This window comes from Camelus bactrianus, chromosome 1 (genome assembly GCF_048773025.1).
Source record: "Camelus bactrianus isolate YW-2024 breed Bactrian camel chromosome 1, ASM4877302v1, whole genome shotgun sequence".
Classification (NCBI taxonomy): domain Eukaryota; kingdom Metazoa; phylum Chordata; class Mammalia; order Artiodactyla; family Camelidae; genus Camelus; species Camelus bactrianus.
Window position 1 is genome coordinate 110,969,203 of NC_133539.1, and position 24,001 is coordinate 110,993,203.

Genomic DNA, 24,001 nt, shown 5'->3' on the forward strand with positions numbered 1-24,001 from the left:
GAGAATGATTTTTTTTTTTTTGATAACTGTGTGGTTGTAAGAGCCTGTGAAATTAAAATTCATCAGCAAATATCAGGGAAAAGTCATTTTCAGCCTGACTTAATCCTGGCACTTGGACAATCTTGAAATACCACAAATTCCAGAGTAAAAACGAAATTATTTTATCTATGCCATCTGTTTTCATTCATGAAGTCCTGTGACACAGCAGATATATTTAAATGTTTTCTGGTCTATTCAGATTATCTCTAATGTATTAAATTTATGACATTTGGTTTCCTGTTCCTTGACTAAAATAATACAAGAGAGCAAAAACTCTCTTTAGAAGGACATTTCAGCTGCTGCACCTGCCAAATTCTGCTTGTAACTGAGATGATATATTTGTGAGAGGTTTTTCCCATTTTCTGTAACATCAAGGTTAAATCAAAGTGTTTCAAAATTTACGACCTATGTATTCACCCTGACTTCCTCTACTTGATGACTCCAAAAAGGAGAGCCAATTTAGAAGTTTTATTTTTGCAGAATCTGAATGGTTTTGCATATTAGACTGAACAAAGCAAAATTAAAGAATTATTTGACTTTTTTCTTAAATTTCTTCAAAATTTACCTGATTCCTGAAGTCTGTTGGGCACTTACATAAAGCTGTGGCAACAATTTTTCAGGATAGAAAGAGCAAAGTAAGAAATGCTATTAGGAATCATTAGAGAAAATATATACATTCTAAATATTAGAAAAGAGGGCTTTCAACTAGGGCTTAAGGGAACTGTAGAGAGGATTTTACTTGTGAAGGATTCAGCTTCCAGGTATCTAGGATTAAGACCCATGAAGCCTTAGATTTACTCAATATGTTCATGACTACCAGGACAGAAGGTAGAGAAAGAAAATATCTCTAATGAAAATGAACCCCAAGTCACATCTTTATGTCCTAATCTGATTTTCAGAAGCATGCCACCAAGGAGACAGTGGGTTATGTGGGGCACGTAGCCTGACCCTTCAGCCTGTGGGCTTCAAGTCTTCCTACAACTAAGACCTCAAAAACCCCACATAGGAAAATATATAGTTGAAAAAAGTAAGCCTTTCTGGGAAAGAGTCTTTATAATTTCTAACTAAGAGTCAAAGCAAGACTGCATATTATTGCAGAGCCAGGGCCAATCAAAGGTTAAAAAACTCCCTCAGCCAGCATTTTTCAGATAAGAAATTTCAGTCAAGCTCCACAGTGAAATTTAAGTATTATCATCTGCCATTCGAATCATTCTAATGTTCTTTGGGTTGATCCTCGGATTAGTGGAATTCATTTTCTATCTGTTAGCACCTGTAAAACTCAGGACACTTGGAATCACCATCAGGAGTATAGCATCTGAGATTTTTAAAACTTAACTTTGAAATATGTGAATGGAGGGATCTTTTCTCATTAAAACTTTGCAGATACAGCAGCTGAAACGTCCTTTCAGAACTACTGAAAAGTAGATTCCATTAAATTTGAAGGAACCCAAATTACAAGCATTGGTTTTAAAACAATTGCACTTGACTCTTAACTGTATTTTACTTTTTACTTTACATGTGTAATTCATAATACAGAATAATTGAGGGGAATCGAATTTTAAGCTATTGTTTTTATTGGTTTTAAAATTTTAGCACTTCTAAGACTCCTATTTCTGCCTCTTACATGATCATATTTTAAGGTGATCATTGCATTTCTAAAACTTCAACTGACACTAATGACAGGTATATGAATGTGTAAGGAACCATCACACTGGATAAGTGAAGACCTGGTTTTGGTAAAGTTTAAAGGAGGGAACTCTAACGGAGCTCCACTTCTGGTGTGGTGAAATAAGCCCCTGAGATTGACCTTCTCACAGATAACAGCTAGATAGCTACAAAAAAATAACTACCTGAAGACTCTGAGGAATGAACAAAGGCAGGCTGATTTTGTAGCTGAGTCAAAATTTGGAAGATGAGACAGACACAAGGTGAGTTTTCTATTTTAAGGCTCTGGCCTGAGGACATAGTGTGGTGTGAGAATGCTGAAGCTTCTCTAGATAACTCAGGTCCTTGTGTCCTAAGGAACAGTATCTGGAGCAGCCATCAGTCCTGGAAAATGACAGAGTAAGATGGGATTCCAGCAGAGGAGAAGACCAGAAAAGAGGAGCTCTGTTTCATGTATAAACTTTGCCCAAGTCTCTGGCTGACTCTTTAACCAAAGTGATTCCCAGGGCAGATTCCAAGTACCTTGCAGCTAAATTAAAAGAGCTAAACTGAATTTGACCTCCCACCCACCTTAATTAAGACAGACTCTACAGTTTGACTCTATGTAAGTTAATTTTCTGATAAAACAAAAACATCAACACTCTTTGGAGAGATACAAAAGAATCCAGAATCCTCAAAGCAAAAGAATCATAATGTCTAGAATACAATCTTAAATTGCTCACCAGGTGAAGAACCAGGAAAACATGACCCACTTTCAAGGGAAAAGCCCAACCTCCAAATGACTCAGGTGTTGGAATTATCAGACAAGGACTTAAGATAGCTATTATAAATTTGCTCAGTGAGGGTAAGAAAAATCAAAAGATAGAAAATATCAGAAGATAAATGGAAAACATAAAAAGAACCCATTAGAAATATTGGAATTGAAACATAAAATATCTGAAAAAATTCACAGAATAGTTTTAGTAACATGGAGATGACAGAGAAGAGTTAATAAACTTGAGGATAGACCATTAGGAACTACCCAATATGAAGCAAAGATGTAAAGAAATGAACAGTCTTAGGAAACTATGGGACATATTAAAAGGTCTAAAATGTGTGTAATTGGAGTTCCAGAAGAAGAAGGCAGAGGGAGAGATGGCCATTTAAAAGAGGAACATCTGAATAATGAAATATTATTCAGCACTAAAAAGAAAGGAGCTACCAAGGTATGAAAAGATATGGAAGAACTTTAAATGCATACTATTAAGTGAAAAGGCTGTGATTATGACTATATAACATTCTAGAAAAGGGGAGAAACTCTCTGGAGACAGTAAGATCAGTAGTTGGCAAGGGTTGGGTGTGGAGAGGAATGAGTGGGTGGAACATAGAGGATTTTTAGAGAAGTGAAATATATAATGATGGATACATGTCATTATACATTTGTCCAAACCCATAGAATGTACAACATCAAGAGTGAACTGTACAGAATGGCCATCATTCAGAAGTCCACAAACGATAAATGCTTGAGAGGGTGTGGAGAAAAGGGAACCCTCCTACACTACTGGTGGGAATGTAGTTTGGTTCAGCCATTATGGAAAACAGTATGGAAATTCCTCAAAAAAGTAAAAATAGACTTACCCTATGATCCAGCAATCCCACTCCTGGGCATATATCCAGAGAAAACTCTAATTCAAAAAGATACATGTACCCTAATGTTCATAGCAGCACTATATATGATAGCCAAAGCATGGAAGCAACCTAAATGTCCATTTACAGGATAAAGAAGTTGTGGTATATTTATACAATGGAATACTACTCAGCTATAAAAAAAGAATAAAATAATGCCACTTGCAGCAACATGGATGGATCTGGAGATCATCATTCTAAGTGAAGTAAGCCAGAAAGAGAAAGAAAAGTACCATATGATATCACTCATATGTAGAATCTGAAAAAAGAAAAGGAAGGAGAAAGAGGACACGATGAACTGATCTACAAAAGAAACAGATTTGCAGACATAGTAAATAATCTTACGGTTACCAGGGAAAGGTGGTGGGAAAGGATAAATTTGGGAGTTTGAGATTGCAAACATTAACCACTATATATAAAAATAGATGAAAAAACAAATTTCTTCTGTATAGCACAGGAAACTATATTCAATATCTTGTAATAACCTTTAATGAAAAAGAATATGAAAACAAATATATGTATATATATGCATGACTGGGACATTATGCTGTACACCAGAAATTGACCCATTGTAACTGACTACACTTCAGTTTGAAAAAAGAGTGAACTGTAATATAAACTATAAACTTTGGGTGGTTATGATGTGTCAGTGTAGGTTCATCAGTTGTGAAAAATGTAGCACTCAGATGAGCAATGCTGATAAAGGCTGAGGGTGGTGGGGGTAGGGGGTATTTAGGGAATCTCCGTGCCTTCCCTTCAACTTTGCAGCCAACCTAAAACTGCTCTAAAATAAAATCTTTATGTATATGTATATACATACATACATATATATTGAAGATCGAATTCTAGAAATTCTAAAACTGCCATTTATATTGGTTGATATAAAATAAGTATGTTTAACCTGAATTGAAGGCCTTTGTTATCTAACATAAGAATACATACTGCAGACTCTTCAAGGCATGGTAAAGTGTTCCACTTGGACAACATTACATTTCTCTTGTATTTATGAAAATGCTTGTGTTTTTCTTTTAAAGAAAAATAGACTCGTTCCTTTTCAGTATAAAAACTTCATTAAATTTTATTTGAAGCAATCGGATTTAGTAATAAGATTATGTTGCATAGCAGATAAGGATGGAGAAAATGGTTTTGCTCTTTATTTCATACATAATATGTCATATTTTTCTTACCCCTGGGATAAGACAATAAGTCATATACTTGGGAAGAAATAAACAATTTTACTTAACATATTTGTTTTGTGATTACAATGTGGCATCTGATGGCCAATTTAATGTTGTTCTATTCCAGTTAGTTAGATATATATGGAACTGCAAGTTCTGACACATCCATTGGCTTTTGCGGTGGAGAAAGCAGTCTTATGATTCAAGCTCTGTCAGTTTAAGCTGTTTCCTTATTCTGCTATCAGCCTGGGGATGAACAGAACCACCCATTTTGGGCACACTGCCTACCTCCCCTTCCCCCTCTTTCCCAGACGAAATCTGATTTTAGTGTTTTTATCAGTGTAGGCATTTTCTAAAGCAGAGTGTGCGTGCAGGATTTCTGGAGTTATGTATTTTCATTTAGGAGAAGTGGGGAAATGCCCAACTGTATGCAGGAAGCAACTCCTGCACAGCCCAAAGATTAAATATTCTGATTGAAGTGAGATAAGGAAAGAGAAAAAAACATACTGCAGTTTACTCAGCAAGTCTCTCTCAGTCTCCTCCTAATTGGCATCTACATATTCGTTCACAAGATGGTGGGCAGGTTTTTAAAAGTAGTAGTTATTATTACTATTCAATTAGAAATGGCAACCAATCTGAAAATATCTGAGAGCATAACTTGTTCCCATCCCCTCACACCGCAGCACCAGACCCTGGATAAAACTCTTCTAACAGTTTCTGGTTTTAGTTCTCTGATTTCTGTTACAGTTTTAAGTAAAATGCTTTTTTCTCTCTCCCAGTTTATTCATTTTAGACACTACCCATTGACTCTCTAATTTGGAAAAGAACAGTTTCCCTCATTTGTATTAAAACTCTCTGCCTTTTCATAATGTAGATATTTATTTTATTTCAATTTTTGATTGATTACTTTTTAAACTTTTAGATGATGTCTCTAAATCTCTCCTCTGCATCCTCACTTGACAGAATCTCTTCAAGCTCCACTTCATAACATAAAGACCTATGAGTGCTCTTACCCCTTTCTCTACCTTTTGTTCCTCCCTTCCGTATTGCACCTTGCGTCAACCACAGTTTAAGCTTTTACATTGTCAAAATTAGTAGCATTTATTTCTATCTTGCAACCATAATCATGGTTGACCACAGGATGACTCTAAACTTTGAAAACCAATACTTCCTTTATAGGACTATGTAAATACTGTTCAGTGCTGGTCTGAGTAGTGTGTTAGGTAGATTCCATGTCTTTCTCTGACTGATTGAATGTACTGTCACCTTGGCCGTTGTAAGAAGAATGTTTCTAAGCATCAACATCAATTAAGATAGATTTACACTCTATGTATTACTTAAATTCACGCCATACTGTAGTTTCTTTTATATTTGGACCATGGTTCATTTGCACATTTACAAATTATTTTCCTGGAGTTTCTAACTGCCATTTTTCTTTCATTGCATCATTTACTTTGATCATGTTATATTTCTTCCCCTTTACCCATACACACACACCTTTAAACTGTACCTGTAATTCTGTTGAGTTTTTTCTTTTCTGGAGCTCTCTCTCGGAGAGTTCCAGTTTGTTTATTTTGATCAGTCACTCTCTTCAGTGCTGCAGACTCACATACTACAGCTCTTTGGTTTTCTGTTTAGACTTAAGGGAAAAGGAAGGGTAGCTGGTTGAGATTTTCTCTGTTTTTAACGGGGCTTTTTTTTTCCAGCCATGTTTCTCTTCTGAATAGGAATTCTGTAAGGAAACTTTTGGTGAAGCAGGGCTGGAACTCAGAGTCTGCTGACGGGAAGCTAGCTTTCAGGCTACAGATTCTGAGTCTCCGAGTGACTTTATTCAGTTTTCTTTTAACACACTATATACTTTCCTCTTTCAGGCTAAGTATCAGATCCCTGCCTGTGAGAGTGCCACCTGTTTCATTTGCCCCCTTATAAATATTGGATTGAGCCCCCTTTTGTAGCCTCACTTCCACATAGACTGAAAACAGTACAGTTTAAAGTGGACCCCTTCTCTTTACCCTCGCTTCTCTTTCTTTACTTCTGCTCACTCTGGTCTCTGTTCCTCAGCCAATCGCCTTTCTTCTAGCACTGCTTCCTTACTGTGTCCTCTTCCCAGGCCCCTGTCAGTCTGCAGAATTAAGGCATCTCTTCCCTCCGGGCCCTGCCCTCCTTGACTCCTCACGTTCACTGTTATGTGCGCTGTTTCCAGACATTTCAGTGTACCACCCACACCACCCAAATTTCTTCTTTATCTCTGTCACACATTTAGGTCTCCCAGGAATACTCTTTGACTAGTTTTACAGCTCAACAATTTCCAACTCATGGCCAGGCTTGCTCCACCCCTACTCCCATTCCCTCCTCTCCCCATATTACTTTGAAATAAATCCCAGACATCACATTATTTCCTTCACAAACACTTCAGTGTATATCTCAGTGAGGGCTCTTTAATACCGTTAGCACACCTAAAACTACTTAATGTCATTACATAGCCAGTAACTATTCACATTTCTAATTGTTTCATAATTGTCATTAATGCTTTTTATTTAATTGAATTAGGATCCAAATAAGGTCTAAAAATTGCTGCCGGTTGATATTTTTTTTAAATCTCTTTTCATCTATAAGCTCCCTGTCTTTTTTTTTCTTTTTATTGCAATTTAATTGTTGAAGAAACTGGATTATTTGTCTTGTAGATTTCCCATATTCTGGATTTCACGGATCACATCCCTGCAGGGTCCTTTAATATGTCCCATGGAGTTTATCCTTTTAAGTCCTAGGATTTTATGGTGTTACTCTACTATTTGACATAATTGCTAACATTTCTCATTTAATCTTCGTATGATTTCAAGTCTCCTGAAACCACTTTTTACAAGAAGTTAGGAAAAAAATAATCTGATGATTTAAGACTTTGTACATGTGTTTAACTTAGTTTGATCCAGCTGTTTGTGGTTTTAGACGCAGTAAAGCGGTTAAATGGTAGTTTCCCTGAGGAATGAAGTGCTTAGACTGGTGAAAATGAAACGTACTTTTTGCAAGAAGGCCCCTTTGGGGAATTACCATAGACCTTAAACTGCAATAAAGTAAAAGTTTACATTAAAATGAGAATAATTTTATATTTTCAAATTTCTAACCCTTAATAAATCAATAAATGAGAACCGAGGCTTACTGAGGGTGGAATCCGAGCCTCATGTATGTAGACAGCCAAGTAAATCATCTTCAGCTGTTCCATCGCATCGCTAGGGCAAGTGAGGGGGTCTGGGAGAGGTACTGGATCCTCAGACTCACCCTCACCCCATGCCACGGTTGGAGAAATTAGGTCTTTCTCAGCCGCTGGTTTTAAATACTTTAAATATGAGTTATATATACTTCTTGTCCATATGTCAGAAAATATGAGATCTAAACAGAAGGAAATACGCTAGCAGTTCACCACCTTTCGAGCATGCTGACATCTGAAATGGTATGAGTGGAGAGCTGTCCTTCTGTCTTAGGGCCGCAGCTGTGTCACTGCTTCTTCGACTTCTGGTTATTTTGGGGCAGCAGCTCTCACTGAGGGAGTCCGTTCTTGGCCTTGGCTAGTCATTTTTCTTGGATGATTCACAGTTTTATACATAGCATTATTTTTAATGAATCAAGGGTTTTCTTTCTATTTGTTTTTTCCCAGGGATAAACTTGGAAGGATGAGAACTTTTAGGGTGAAATTTCAGACTAAAAATTTCCTTCTATGATATATTCTTCTCCTCTTCTCCCTGGTTTTAGGAGCTGGGAATCCAAAGTGCAAAGTTGCAATTGTTATGGGAAGAACTAACAATGTCTTGGCAGCCAGGTAATATAGCAATAGTGATTGAGAAATCTGTGGAGGAATAAGAGTCGGTCTTTCTCGCTATCCACTTCATTTACTTAAAATATACCATTCGGGCGTACAAATCATAATAGTATAAAATATGAGGTTAAATGTGACATATAGGTATTTTACAATTATTTTGCTAAAACATATATTTAGGAATAACATTTTAGGGGGTGCTGCTGCACATTCTTCACTGTGGAATTTCCTGTGTTAAAAAGTGTTGCTGAATCCTCAAAGCTGTTTGGATCAGATTACAAGACCTATAAAATTTTTCAGAACTGTCTGTAAGTAATTAAGGGATTAGACGTTTAGATCCAAGGCAGTAGGCTTGAAATCTTTGATATTGCGTATCAGTTCCCAGTTACGACTGCTGGGCAACGAGGAGCCTCAGTCAAACTATCTTTCACATATTTTCAAATCATGGTTATTGTTCAGATCACAGCCTGCATCGGAATGTACTTGATGTGTGTCTTTTACACAGTTCCCATTCCGGACATCATTGCTCCCATGATTACATGATAACCATGAAAAAATGACAGTTGTGACTCCACCGAACATGTGTTTTATTTTTCCACTTAGCAAACTTTTCCTAACATTTGGGTTTCTCTTGACCAGACACAGACAACACAGCATGATTCTTGTTCCTATCAACACACCTGGAGTAGAAGTCATAAGGCCTTTGTCAGTTTTTGGCTACCTGGGTAAGTACTCAATCAGCACGTCTGTCCACTGGCAAGCAGGAAGACTAGAATATGCTGTAACCCTGAAGAGAATGGATAGCATTTTAATGTATGAAATGTGTTCTTAGAAATCCTTTGGCTCGTAATATAAATGTCAGGGGTTCAGAACAGAATAAATAAAAAGGGAGGTGGTACAGCATTCTACCACGTTTTGTCTGCTTTTGGAAAAGGGCCGATTGGTATTCAAGGAACAGCAACTCTGCCTGCCAGTCTTCTCTCCATTACCCAGGGGGATGGATTAATGAAATAGACATGGAAAAAGTAAATCTAGGTAATCCAAAATAACATTCATTTTTGTTTTCAAGTTTAGCTTCCTTAATCAACCTACAAGAACTGTTAATAAGCAATGGGATTTGACTGATTCAGATGCAAAGCTTTTAATTCCTTTGGTCCTTGGGTGGAGTTTTAAGAAGCAAGGATACTTTTGCTTAGGCTCATGCTCACTGTTTCTTTGCTACTCACCCAGCAAGTATTTATTGAATGCTGAGCACTGTTCTAGGAGCTTAGAATATGTTAGTGAACACAACAGGCCAAGATCTCTGCCCTTGTGGAGCTTACACGCAGAGTGGGGAGTGGCAGGGAGATGGGCACTAAATAAAAACACATAAATAAGAAGTTACATGGCTGTTAGCAGGTAACAAATGCTATGAAGAAGTTGACTGAACTTCAGGTTTGTGGTGACCTTGGCTTTCTCTTTACTATTGAATATGGCTAATGTAAATGTTCAAGGAGTGGACACAGGACCTGTTTTACGGCGCATGTGGCATCCCCTTCTGTGGGCTGCAGCTGGAGAGCGTACCCACAGGCCAAGTGTGTCGGCAAGATGGGGATGAACCAGCCCCTGGAGCAAATTGTTCATGGGACGTTGTCGGATTGCAGAGCAACAGCCTGAAAACCACCAAAATGGGTTTATAATACTGGTTGGCTGCCCTCCATACCCTCCATTTAGAGCCTGTGTTTGAAATTCCAGTTATGACAATTTCACCAGCACCTCTCCAGCTCCCCGTGCCCAAGGCCAAAAGAAACAGCGTGGACAAGGCTGATTATTAATGTCTATTCTGACAGGAAAAGGGTGTGGAATTAGCATGAGATTATCTCAAGAACTTGGCAGGGAGGAAGGATGATATAAAGACACGGTTGTGAGTATGTTCCCAGTCTCAGTCACATGTCAGCATTTTCAAGAGGCAAACACAGCAAATAAGCCTAGACTGGGAGCAAACACACCTGAAGGTCCAGCCCCTGCTCTGTCTCTCATGCCGAGCCTGTCCTGTCTCTATGAGCAGGTTCTTCGCATCTTTGGGCATTGATTTCCACAGTGATAAAATAAGAAACTTGAACTACATTTCTTATTTTCAATTTTTGAACCATTAAAACCCTTTTTTTCCTAAGCAAAATTTTCTTTGGAAGCCCATATGTAAAAAATGTCAAAGAAGCAACAATAATAATAAAAAAATAATCTGATTGGACCATGGAGCCATCTTCCTTTTTCATAGCTCTAGAACTTCAAAGAATGAGTTAAAACAAAGAAATAAACAAACAAAAAACACTTTGGATGAAATAATATCTAAAATCTCTTAAAATTTCTAGAACAGTTAATGTGTTTTCTGGGCTGCACGGTGCTGGGGGTTCAGGGCTCAGGTCTACCTAGGAATGTCTGTGACATATGAGGCCTTTAAACTCCACTTTCCTTGAGTAATTATATTTCATTAGATTAATTATTTGTGATTATTTTTTGGTAGCTCATTTTGCTCTTTAACATTTTATTTTCTGTTTCATAGATAATTTCCACGGAGGACATTTTGAGATCCATTTTAATCAAGTGCGAGTTCCGGCCACCAATTTAATACTAGGTGAGATAAGTTTGGAAAAATGATTCTTTGTTGTGTTTTAAAATATTTTCAGGTTTAAATATGGAAAGGATATGAAGTCTCCCATAATTTAAATACTTTCCCCTCTTATTTAGTCCGGTTATAAGGGAAATTTTTTTTTCTTTGGTGGATTTTCTACAAAATAATAACGTTTTATTTAAGTGTTTGATGTGGTTTTGTGTATCACATCAATTGAAAACACAGCTAAATACAAAAATTACACAATTCAGACAACCAACTTTTTCCTACAACATGATCTTCTGACTACTTGTGTTAATAAAGCTCAGTACTTTCTGAATTCAAGTCTTTTATACACATTAGAAGCATAAATAACTTTAAACACTGTATGCCTGGAATGACTCCATCCTCTTGCTTGTTGGACTCCTACCCAGCCTTCAGAGAACATCTCCGACGGCCCCTTTCAGGAAGGTTCGTGTGTTCCTCATCCCATCCATTCAACAAGCCCCAGATGCCGCCAGGCACACTGGTGAACAGACAGCCTCTCCCTTTTGCCTTGTCCTTCTCCATGTGCCTTATCCCTTGCATCCCTTGCCCCCTCTTCTAGTTCTGAACTCCTGGTGTAGGGACTGTATCTTGTCTACCTTTGTAACCATTGTAGCACTTACAGAGTAACTTATGCAGAGTAGGTACTTGGCCCTAAATTTGATTCAATGATGGCGGTTTAAAAAAAAATAGAAATCAAAAGTTCTAAAGAGGAGGCTGTAGCTCAGTGGCAGAGTGCATGCCTAGTGTGCACGAGGTCCTGGGTTCAATCCCCAGTACTTCCATCAAAAAAAGTAAATAAATAAACCTAATTACCTCCCCCCTCAAAAAAAAAACTTTTTTTTTAAAGTTCTATAATATATGATAACCCTTATTACAGAACTGACTTTTTTCCTACCCAGAATGCCATTTTTTATTGAGGGCAGCTCATCCTTTTCTCAGGATTTTGTGTAAATAACAAAAGAAATGGGCTGTGACCACTTTTGCATTCTCCTTTCTTCCTCTCAGGTGAAGGTCGGGGATTTGAAATTGCCCAAGGCCGTCTTGGGCCTGGCAGGATCCACCACTGCATGAGAACAGTAGGTTTGGCTGAACGCGTTTTGCAGATCATGTGTGAACGGGCAAAGCAAAGGGTGGCCTTTAAGAAGCAGCTGTATTCACATGTAAGGACAATGACTCACTTGAATTTATTGTAGCCCAATGCACTACTCCAACCTTGAACCAGAACAGCAAAGGAAATGTCTCTTGGTTGCGAGAGATTTCCTTTGCATAAACAAGATGATTCTTTTCCACAAAGTGTATTTATATCTGTATTTAATTATAGTCTGATGAGAGAGAGTTATCTCTGAGAAAGATTAAATAACTCCTAAAGAGCTTCAACACCTCAGCACAGAATGTGGACAATTCCTGCGACTTCCTCAGACTCCTGTTCTGCAGGGAACCTGGTCTGATGGCGCTCTCTGTGCACCTGAGAGGGCTGTCGTAAGTAGGAAGGAAGCCTGGCCCTTGGGCTTTCTGGAAGGAATTAGGACAGATAAGTGTAAAGATAAAGGAAAGTAGCCTAAAACTCAGTAAAAGGAGAGCGATCTAAAACGGAATGGACTGTTTCAGAAAGAAGTGAGCGCCCTGTCACTGGCCAAATACAAGTAGAAATGGGACCAACATTTGGTGGGATGTTTATGATTTTTTTTTTTTTGAATTCTCATCTCTCAATTATGTACTGCTGAGTCTTTTGTTTACAAAGCACAGTAGACAATAGAGTTACAACCGGGCAGTATAATCCAAATTAGAGAATACTTATCAAGAAGGAAAAGAAGCTGTCATTTCAGACTTCCTTGCTTACAAGAAATGTTGAAAGGAGCTTTCGAGCTGAAATGGAAAACTTTTTCAGAGATGTAAGATATCCAAATCATGCCCCACAAGACCCTTCTAACTTTCAAGAAGGCAAGAAAAACTATTATTAAACATTTAGTACTCATGATTGCTAACATGTAGTGTTAGGTCAAACTCATGGGGATAAAATTGTACTTGTGTTTGCCGGACGTGTACATTTTAAGTACATTGGTCCCTTTGTAAAGTACATTTGTGACACTTACAAAATTTTGCAGTACATTTTCTACCGTGAATTGGTATAGGCCATGCTTGCTTTTTGTGAAATATTATTCAGCATATCTATGATTTAGTTGTAACAATGATTTCATGGAAAGACACAGCCTGCTTTATGGCAATCGCCTAGGAATAATTTGTGGGGAGCCCCATTAGTAAACGATGAGGGCAAGGCTTCAGCTGTTTGATGGACACCATGGGAGGAGGTGAGAAGGTGCAGATTTCTAGGGCCATGGATGCCACTCGGCGCTGCTGCTGGAGTAGGAGCTATAGAGTTGCCCATGGCATCAGCTGTCACTTCTTACTCTTTTCTCTTTTCAAGGTTGCCATCCAAACCCTGGAGCAGGGTGAAGGGAGGACACCAAAGGCATCCTGAACACACAGAAGCACTCTGCTCATGTGCTGCTTTCACAAGAGATTTTTTAATGCTCTGCTAGAGGGCAGTTTCTCTCCTGCTTTTTAAAGTTAATGTATCAAGCAGAACAAGCCTGGGCTTAACTCTGCCTCCCTTCACTGGAAACCTGCTGCATTTGGCACGAGGGGAATGATCTGGCAAAAGCAAAAGAGATGTGTGAGCATGTTGTAAACAAAGATTGGGGCCAGCTGTTTTTTTTCTTTTTCAGTTTGTGAAAGTAACATTCCATTCTCCTGAAACTGGAGACCTCTTCTAGCTGCCTTCTAATTTATTCCAGGCACTAAAGCAAAAAGTTCTTTATCCAAGTTCTGTCTTAATAAATAAATCTGGCAACTCCTTAGAGCACCCACTTAATGCTTTTCAGCAAATCTAGGGTCCTTAGAGACCCAGCTGAGAACATTTTCTTTTATTCTAAAGCTAAGAAGTAAATATATACGGGGTCTGTTCATGAAGTTATAATCACCCCATTTTACAACCATCAAAAAGACAGACTGCTGGCAACTTGCTTGACATTAACAAGTTTGAGCCTTGTTTCAACCTCTAGGGCAGTGCCATTCAGTAGACATATATTGTGAGCCACAAATGTAATTTAAATTTTTCTAGTAGCTACGTTTTTTAAAAGTAAAAAGAAATGGATTTCAATAATGTATCTTCTTTAACCCAATATATCTGAAATGTTATTTCAGTATGAAATCAATATAAAAATATTAGTAGTAAGGTTTTTTACATTCTTTTAAAATACTGATTCTTCTCAACTGGGTGTATGTCTCACACTTACAGTACATCTCAGTTCAGAGTAGGCATAGTTCACATTTCGTGTAGTTAGTGGCTATCATATTGCGCATCACTGTGAAAGGGAAACTGATCAAATAGTCACTGTTGAGGAAATACACCGCAGCAAACTTGGCCAAACATAAGAATGGCTGTGGGCAGCTAATGTGGCTCAAATTGGAGCACTATGATTATCTGCTTATCAGTCTTAACAAATATTAATCTCCATCATAAACATCAGTTCTATGTTTAGAATTGGGAACTGAAAAAAAAAACCTACTACAGCCAACTGGAAGCATTTGTTACGTTTCCCGGGTTTCAGTGTGAATTCTGAGTGCTTGGTTGCTGGTAGGGTTTCGTCTTCATGGTTTTCCACTTACCTCCCTGCTTCTCTTCCAAGTTCTGACCAGTGGAGGAAACTCAGAGCATGTTCCCTAAGCCAAATGAAAAGCAAGTACTAATGTTTAATGTTTTTGAGATCACGGTAGATTCACGTGCAGATGTAAGAAATAATATAGAGAGATCCTTTGTACCTTTGACCCAGTTTCCCCCAATGGTAACATCTTGCCAAACTGTAATAGGTTATTGGAACCGGGATATTGTCATCAATACAGTCAAGGTACAGAGCATTTCCATCACCATGAAGAGCCCTCACGTTGTCCTTTTAAAGCCACACTCACTTTGCTCTCACCCGCCTCCTCACCAACCCCTGGCAGCTACTGATCTGTTCATTTTTCTAGTTTTGTCATTTCAAGAATGGAATCATACAGCATGTGAACTTTGGGGACTGGTTTTTTTCACTCAGCACAACTCTTTGGAGAGTCATCCAGTTTATGTGCATCAGTAGTTTTTTTGTTTTTAGCTGTTCACCTGTTGAGGGATATGCCGGTTGTTTCCAGTTTTGAGCTGCTACCAGTTAAACTGCTATAAACATTCAAGTATAGGGTTTTGCATCAATGTAAGTCTTTATTTCTCTGGAATAAATGCCCAAGAAAGCAGTCGCTGGGTCGTATGGTAGTTGCGTGTTTAGTTTCTTAAGAAACCACCACCCTCTTTTGCAGAAGGGCTGTGCCGGTTTTCGTCCTCACCAGCTGTATGTGAGTGATCCAGTTTCTTAGGGGACGTTAAGCATGATGTTAGCTGTAGGTTTTTTATAGGTGCTCTTTGTTGAGTTCCCCCTCTACACCCAGTTTTCTGAGAGTTTTTTGTCTTGAATGAAATTATTTTCTCTGCATTAATTTGTATGACCATGTGATTTTTCTTCAGCTTGTTAATATGGTAGAGTACATTGATGGATTTTCCACACTAAACTAGCTTTGTATCCTTGGAACAAACCCTACTTTGTCATTATGTATAATTCTCTTTATAGATTGCTGAATTCTATTTGCTAATATTTTGTTAAGGATTTTTACACGTATATTCATCAGGGATATTGTTCAGTAGTGTTCGTTTCTGTACTGTTTTTATCTGATTTTAGTAGCAGGATAATACCATCTTTACAAAATGGTTTGGGAAGTGTTGCCACCTCTTGTACTTTCTCAAAGAGATTGTCTAGATTTGTGTTACTTCTTCTTTAAACATTTGATAGAGTTCTCTAGTGAAACCATTTGGGCCTGGAAATTTGGGATGGGGGTAATTTTTAATCTAAAATTCAGTTTCCTTAATAGTTATAGGGCTATTCACATTATTTTATATTGAATGAGTTGAGGTAGTTTGTGTTTTTTGAGGAAGTGGTCTATTTTGTCTAAGCTGTCAACTTTGTGTGCTTAGAATTGTTCACAGCATTCTTCTATTTTCCTGTTGATGTCTGCAGGGTCTTCAGTGACATCCCGTTTCATTCCTGAAATTGGTTATTTGTGCCTTCCTTTTCCTTTGTCAGTCTTTTTAGAGGTCTATCAATTTTATTGGTCTCTTCAAAGAACATACATTAATCATTAATATATAAAATTATACAATACAATGACTTAACAGTAACAGGATCTTTGCTTCACTGATTTTCTCTATTTTTCTATTTTCAATGTTACTGATTTCTACTCTGTCATACCTTTCTTTTTGCATTCTTCAGACTTATTTTTTTTCTTTTTTCTAGGTTCTTGGCATGGTAGCATGGATTATTGATTTGAGATTTTCCCCTTTTCTGATCTATGCATTTCATGCTGTAAATTTTCCTCTCAGCACTACTTTACCTGTGTTCCACAAATTTTTATATATCATATTTTCATGTTCATTCCATTCAGTGTATTTTTCAATTCCCCTTTGGATTCCTCTTTGATCCATGGAAATGGGTCACTTGGAATTGTGTTACTTACTTTCCAAGTGTTTGGAGGTTTTCCTGCTGTTTTTGATCCCATTGTGGGCACATACCAGTCCTTCTCAAACTCTTCCAGAAGGCTGAAAAGGAGGGAATACTCCCAAACTCATTCTATGAAGCCACCATCACCCTGATACCAAAACCAGGCAAAGACACTACCAAAAAAGAGAATTATAGGCCAATATCACTGATGAACATAGATGCCAAAATCCTCACCAAAATATTAGCAAATAAAATTCAACAACACATAAAAAAGATTATACATCATGACCAAGTGGGGTTCATCCCAGGGGCACAAGGGTGGTTCAACATACGCAAATCAATCAGTGTAATACATCACATCAACAAGGGAAAGGACAAAAACCACATGATCATCTCAATAGACGCATTTGATAAAATTCAACACCCATTTATGATAAAAACTCTCGCCAAAGTGGGTATAGAGGGAACATGTCTCAACATCATAAAAGCTATATATGAAAAACCAACAGCCAGCATAGTACTCAACGGTGAAAAACTCAAAAGCTTCCCACTAAAATCTGGGACAAGACAAGGCTGCCCACTATCACCACTCCTATTCAACATAGTCTTGGAAGTCCTAGCCACAGCAATCAGGCAAGAGAGAGAATAAAAGGGATCCAAATTGGAAAAGAACATGTAAAAGTGTCACTATATGCTGATGACATGTTACTATATATAGAAGACACTAAAAGGTCCACACAGAAACTACTAGGGCTGATTGAAGAATTCAGCAAGGTAGCAGGTTACAAGATTAACGTTCACAGAACAAACTGTTTTATTTCACTTCTTAAAGCTTGTTGCAATTGGCTCTATGGACTAGGATGTGGTTTATCTTATTGTATGTTTTGTGGATACTTGGAAAGAATGCGTACTCTGCGTTGTTGGGTGGAGTGTTCTGTAAATGTCTCTTAGATCCTGTTGGTTAATGGTATTGTTAAGTTCCTCTCTGTCTTTGCTAATATCTGTCTAGTTGTTCTGTCAACATTGAGAGAGATGTTGGCATCTTCAACTAGGACTGTTGGATTTGTTTGCTGCTCTTTTCAGTTCTATCAGTTTTTGTTTTACATATTCAGCAGTTCTGTTGTTTGATGCATACATATTTAGAATTGCTGTGACTTCCTGAAAATTTATCGTTTATTACATAATGACCCTCTCTCTCTCTCTAGTCATTTCCTGTGTTCTGAAGTCTACTTTTATCTGGTATTAATATAGCTATTTATGCTTTCCTTTGATTAATGTTTGCATGATTTTTTTTTCTTTTTTCTTTTTTGTTTTCAGCCTGCCTACATCATTATATTTGAAGTGAATTTCTTCTAGATGGCATATAGTTTGGTCATGTTTTTTAATCTTTGTCTTTGTAATAATTGAGGTTAGGGCTTATGTCTACCATTTTATGTTTTGTTTTCTGTTTGTTCTGTTTGTAGTTTCTGTTTTCTTTTTCCTACATTCCTTTGGGTTAATTTAACATTTTTAGAATTCCATTTTATCTGTAATGTTTCTGAGTGTATCTCTTTGTATGGCTCTTTTAGTGGTTGCTCTAGATATTGCTTATAAATATATACAATGTATATATAAATATATATATACATACACATATAATATTTATGTAGTTATGTATCTCACTAGTCTACTGGTGTCCTCATTTGACCAGTTTGAGTGAAGTATAAAAACTTTACCTCCCTTTAAATCCCTGTATAATACAATTGTCATGTATTTTCTCTATGTACATTTGGAATGACATCACACAGTGTTACAAGTTTTCCTTCAACCATCAAACATAGGTTAGAAAATTCAAGAGGAAAAGAAAAGCCAATTGTCTGTAGCCATATTTTTTTCTTACTGTGTTCTTTCTTCCTGATTTTCCAAGGTTCCTTTTAACTCTTCTGTTTAGAAAACTTTCTTTAGCCATTCTTTTAGGGTCTACACGTGACAAATTCTCTGTTTTCCCTTATCTAAGAATGTTTTGATTTCTCCTCCTGAGGGAGACCCTTACTTGGCATAGGGTTCTGTGTTGACAATTCTTCTCTTTTAGCCCTTGAGAAAGACCCTGCCACTTCCTCCTGGCATATACACACACATTTTTCCAATAGGTGTCATTCCTCTCTGGCTACTTTCAAGATTTTGTCTTTAGTTTTTAGAAGTTTAACTGTGATGTGCCTTGGCATGGATTTCTTGGGTTTATCCTGCTTTGGATTCACTCAGCCTCTTAAATCTATAGATTATGTCTCTTGCAAAATTTCAGCCATTATTCCGTTGAATAGTTCTTCAGTTCTTTCTCTTCTTCCTGGGCTCTGATGTCATAAATGCTAGATATTTTGTTATAGTTCACAGGTCCCTAATGCTATTCTTTAAAAAAATGTTTCAGTGTGTTTTCTCTGTGTGGTTCAGATTGGGTAGTTTCTTTTGTCCTATCTTCCAGTTCACCGATTTGTTCCTTTGTCCCCTCTATTCTACTCTCAAGCCCACCCACTGAGCTTTTTATTTAAATTATTATATTTTTTCAGTTATAAAATATCCATTTGGTTCTTCTTTATTTCTTCTATTTCTTTGCTAAGAGTTCTGCTAAAATGGCTAAAATTTAGAAATGCTGACTATACCAAGTGCTGATGGTTTGGAGAGCATCTGGAACTCTGATACACTGCTGATGGGAGTGGAAAATGGTGCAGTCACTCTGGAAAAGACTGACAGCTTCTTATAAGTATTTACCTCATGACCTAACAATTCTACTCCTGGTATCTGCTTTAAAAAATGAAAAGATATATTCACACAAAAACCCATATGCAAATGTTTACAGAAGTTCTGTTAATAATCATCAAAAACTGGAAACAACCCACATGTCCTTCAACAGGTGAAGGATAAACAAATTGTGGTAAATCCCTTCAATGGAATACTACACGGTGATAAAAAGGAATGGACAGCTGATACACTGAACAATTTGGATGAAACTCAAAGGCATTATGCTGAGTGAAGGAAGCCAGCCTCTAAAGAATACATGCTAAATGATTACATTTATGTGACATTCTGGAAAAGGCAGCAGCATATTAATTGAGAACCAATCAGTGGTTGCTAGAGCTTAGAGATGGGGCTAAAAGGGGGCAGCATGAGGGAGTTTGGGGGGAGATGAAACTACTCTGTATCCTGATTGTGGTTGTATCAGTCTGCAGATGTGTTAAAATTCACAGAATTGTTCACCAAAGAAAATAGTCATGTTCACTAAGTAAATAATAGTAACGACAGAATAAAGGACTGCTGGACCATCCCCGCACTGAAATGGCTTTATGAATTATCTAGATTGTCACACCTCACTTGTAACCAAGTTTCAGTGGCACTCTGCAGTTAGCATTCAGGAGGGCCAGCTCAAGAGTTTCCTGATAGTAAGACAGTTGCTCAGGTCAGCCATCTTGATTTTAGACATTGGGACATCCAAAATAAATGATTTTTCTGAGCAAATAAAGTTTCTTCCTAAAATCAGCCAGTATTACCTGCAGCATTCCACAGGCATGTGGCTGGCTGGTATATCTCAAACAAGTTAACTCTTCCATTTAAAAATACATAAAGTAAAGCCTGAGAACAGTCCTCAGCATAAAGAATGTTTTCACCAGATGACAAGCCTGTGTTACAAGGGGACTTCAGACACCTGAGCTCATCTTATCCTCGTTTTTCCGGCCCTTTGCTCCCCTGCAGGAGGTGGTGGCTCACTGGATTGCTGAGAGCCGCATTGCCATTGAGGAGATCCGCTTATTGACCCTGAAAGCCGCCCACAGCATCGATACTCTGGGCAGCGCTGGCGCTAAGAAAGAGGTGAGGCCCCTTGGACCATCATCTGCCAAGCCTTCTCCAGTTTTTCCCACTCACTGGACATTTCAGGTCTCATGGTGCCTTGAGGGCACTCAGAAGCTTCCATGTGATTTTTGTTTAAAGTGTGTGTCACTTGCTAGTTTTCCTTTCACTGGGCTGCTGCAGGGAATGATTTTCAGGATGCAGAATGTCTTCAACTTTCTTGAGATGCAGCAATAGGAAGGTAGGGGAATGTTAGACACTATTCAGGCTTGGAATTGTACCCAGTGTGCCATTTTCTGCTAACCTCGTGACCTTGGGCAAAGAATCTAACCTGTCTGCCTGTGGCCTTGGGTTCTAGTGAAGAGCGACCCCAATGATGCAGAGCACTGTGCTGCCACATAGTAAATGTGTCACAAAAGGCACCTCTGGTCCCCTGCCTTCTTATCTTTCTGGCTTATTTAGAATAAGAACACGATCCTTTAATTATAGAAGCAATGCTAAGAGAAAACTGATTAGTGAAGACTTTTGTGATCCCTTAGGCGATGAATGTGAAATCCTGAAATCCTTTTGGAAACAAGGCAAATTGTAAATAAGTGAATAAAATGTGACTTGGAAGAGATCTCTCTTTCCATAAGGTCTGTATTGACTGAAATACGGCCATTAGCTGTATTAGCGGATCTCTGTTGGCTTTCATCAAAGATCCTGTTTCACAAATGATGCATGTGGGAAAGTTCCCCCATTTCATTTCACAAAGCAAATACAGATAATATCAAATTCTGCCACATTGTGAATTATCTAAGAAAGGAACATTCTTTTTATATCTTGCTTATGTAGATTGCAATGATTAAAGTGGCTGCCCCTCGGGCCGTCTGCAAAATTATTGACCGGGCCATCCAAGTGTGTGGCGGTGCGGGTGTTTCCCAGGATTACCCGCTGGCCAACATGTGAGTAGATGTCACTGAATCACCGTCTACATTTGATGGGCTTGGAGTTAAAAATCTACAGGCACCTTGATACTAACTGTTTAAGGAGAAAATAAAGATAGTTTACTTTAAAGCGTAACCGAAGGCTAACTACAGTAATAAAGGTACTTCACTGTAGAGCTTAGTGCCAATAAATAGTTGCTCTTATGATTACAACTGTCATTTCACCCAGTTGTGTTCACCTTTACATGGAGGGGACTCACTGAGGGTCCTGGGCTGTAAATAACTCCCTGACATGGAGGGCGGGCCAGGAGCAGAGCCGGCTAGCGGGAGCCCAGAGCCAGGCTTTACCACCCCCGTGGACTCCGTTAAACCTACTCGGTCCGCACTGTGGTTGCTGGGAGTCAAGAAGGAACACTCTGCATTGCCTGTCACCACTGGGCATGGTGCCACCTTCCCTGTCACCCTGGAGATCAGAGTCTGGTGTCCCATCAACTTTTAACCGTAAGAAAGAACTATGTATATAGTACTACATATTTATAGTGCATAAATGTTATGTATTTACACTTCGCTGCCTGTGGCTCACCTAAGATAACTCTTAGTTCTAGCAACTTCGAGTACTTACAGCACACCAACGTTTAAGCAATAAAGGCTGCACACTAAGCCCACTACGGCAGTCCTTGCTCCCCTGCAGGAGGTGGAGGCTCCCTGGATTGCTGAGAGCCACACTGCCATTCAGGAGATGTGCTGTTGACCCTGAAACGCACTGCTGCAGTTTGCCCGATTGCCCTTTTAAGATTCCACTCCCCAGTGAGGGGCACTTTAAAATAGCATTTCGCAAGCCCTTGGGTTTACTTTCCTTGATTTTCCCTGTGCTCTTTTTCTGATTGCTGCCTTGGCCAGATTCCAAACACGATAGTCTTGGCTTAGAATCAGTGATGATGATAAAGCTTCACGCTCCTCTTTGGGAAGTCCTGCCATCCTGCTCTGTGTGTCCCTCCAGGTATGCCCTAACGCGCACCTTGCGCATAGCAGATGGGCCCGACGAAGTCCACCTCTCGGCAGTGGCAAAGATGGAGCTGCGGGACCAAAGCAAAAGCCTGAGGGCCAAGGTGTAGGGAGGGACACGGCCTCCCTTCACACACGCTTCATCGGAGCCAGCGTTTGACTCTCACTCTGCTTTTGCAGCAGATTGACCACAGGATTAATGACTCACTTTGGTAAAGATATGATCCTCTCTTTTAATCAGTGGGCTTTATCATTTCAAGGGTCACGCAGGTTTAAGTGAAACAAGAAATTCTGTAGCTGTTGTCATTCGGTCAGTACCTAAGTTGTGCAGCATTTATTGCTTAAACGTTCTGCTGGTAAAGAGATCATGAAGTAAATTGGGGCATTCAGGCATAAAAATATATTTTTTTTAATTTTGACATTCAGGAATTGTTTCATTTAAATAAATATTCAAGGAATAATGAATCACTATTTTGTAAAGAATATAGTGGGATATCCTTTTTAACACTGGTTTCAGGGGATGGTTTAACACTTTGTGGTAATGTTTGCCCTGCAGAAGAATGCACAACCGACTGGGTCATTTTAGAATTTGCGTCATTTTAAACCACTTCATAATCCACCAAGCAGCATTTATACATACATAAAATCTGAATGCAGTTTAAAGTTTACTGGAAGACGTGGCATCTTGCGAGAAAATATAATTAAGAAAAAATGTAACTGTGTATAAAATGATGAGAACAGTGGAAAGTTTAACCTACAAAAACGTTATATACTTTTAAGAAGAGATTCGAGTCAGTCTGCTCTGAACACCATTCTGCTCACAGCACCACCCGAAGCCAACAGCCTTGTGGTGCTTTGAGTTACCACTGCTGGGCCATGTGTGAGTCCTGAGGACCTAAATCGTGGCCAGCACAACCAGGAACTGAATTTTTAATTTTCTTAAATTGTACTTAATTTAAACACAGATTCTCAACTCAGTTACTGGAAAACTTTTAAGTATGTTTGGACTAACTTGGGTATGTGAATCATCTTTTGCAAATGTAAATTTTATGAAATCTAAATGCAGAGCAAGTTTTTTGAATGAAAACCTAGCATCCAAATTAAGAAAGTGTAAAATGCACACCAGATTTTGAAGACTTAGTATGAAAAAAAGGTTAAATGTCTCATTAATACTTTTTAAATATTGATTACGTGTTGAAATGGTATTATTTTGGATATACTGAATTAAATAAATTATCATTTAACTTAATTTTACCTGTTTCTTGTTACCTTTTTAGTTTGTGTGGATGCCATTGGAATAGTAACACACAAATTTTTTAAATTTTCAAGTGAAAATATTTTGATTTCAAAAAACTTTCAAACTCTTACTAGAAAGCATACACATCACATGGATTTGCTGATGTGCAGAGCTGATTTCAGTCATAACTTAAATGTCTTCTTGGAGTGGGGGTGGGGAGCAGGCCTTCGATGAAGACCTGCGTTCCGATTCCTTGGGTGCCGTGTGGGCGTCTTAAACATTTGCCTTTGAACCTTAACGTCGCTGCACCTCGTATTTCTTTCTCAACATTGGAATTAACTTTTAAACTTAGAGGACCCTTATCTACTGAGGGCTTGTGTAGGAATCACCGAAGCCATATAGAGGCACTTTGATATTTGTGAACCACAATAAAGTA

At 38.3% G+C, this 24,001-nt stretch overlaps 1 protein-coding gene across 3 annotated transcripts in view; it reads left to right on the top strand.

The window, feature by feature from the left end:
* The window catches only part of ACAD11 (acyl-CoA dehydrogenase family member 11), an 81,613-nt gene extending 58,036 nt beyond the window's left edge, over positions 1-23,577 (top strand). For 2 of the 3 annotated variants that reach the window (XM_010947734.3, XM_045511229.2), the window contains 7 exons: positions 8,295-8,361; positions 8,998-9,083; positions 10,901-10,972; positions 12,002-12,156; positions 20,302-20,418; positions 21,232-21,341; positions 22,324-23,577. In XM_010947734.3, the coding sequence (XP_010946036.2) occupies positions 8,295-8,361; positions 8,998-9,083; positions 10,901-10,972; positions 12,002-12,156; positions 20,302-20,418; positions 21,232-21,341; positions 22,324-22,438 (722 nt within the window). In that variant the 3' untranslated portion in view covers positions 22,439-23,577. The remainder of the gene's footprint in view (positions 1-8,294; positions 8,362-8,997; positions 9,084-10,900; positions 10,973-12,001; positions 12,157-20,301; positions 20,419-21,231; positions 21,342-22,323) is intronic. The other variant, XM_010947735.3, reaches the window with a different exon arrangement.
* The last annotated feature ends 424 nt before the right edge of the window (positions 23,578-24,001 follow it).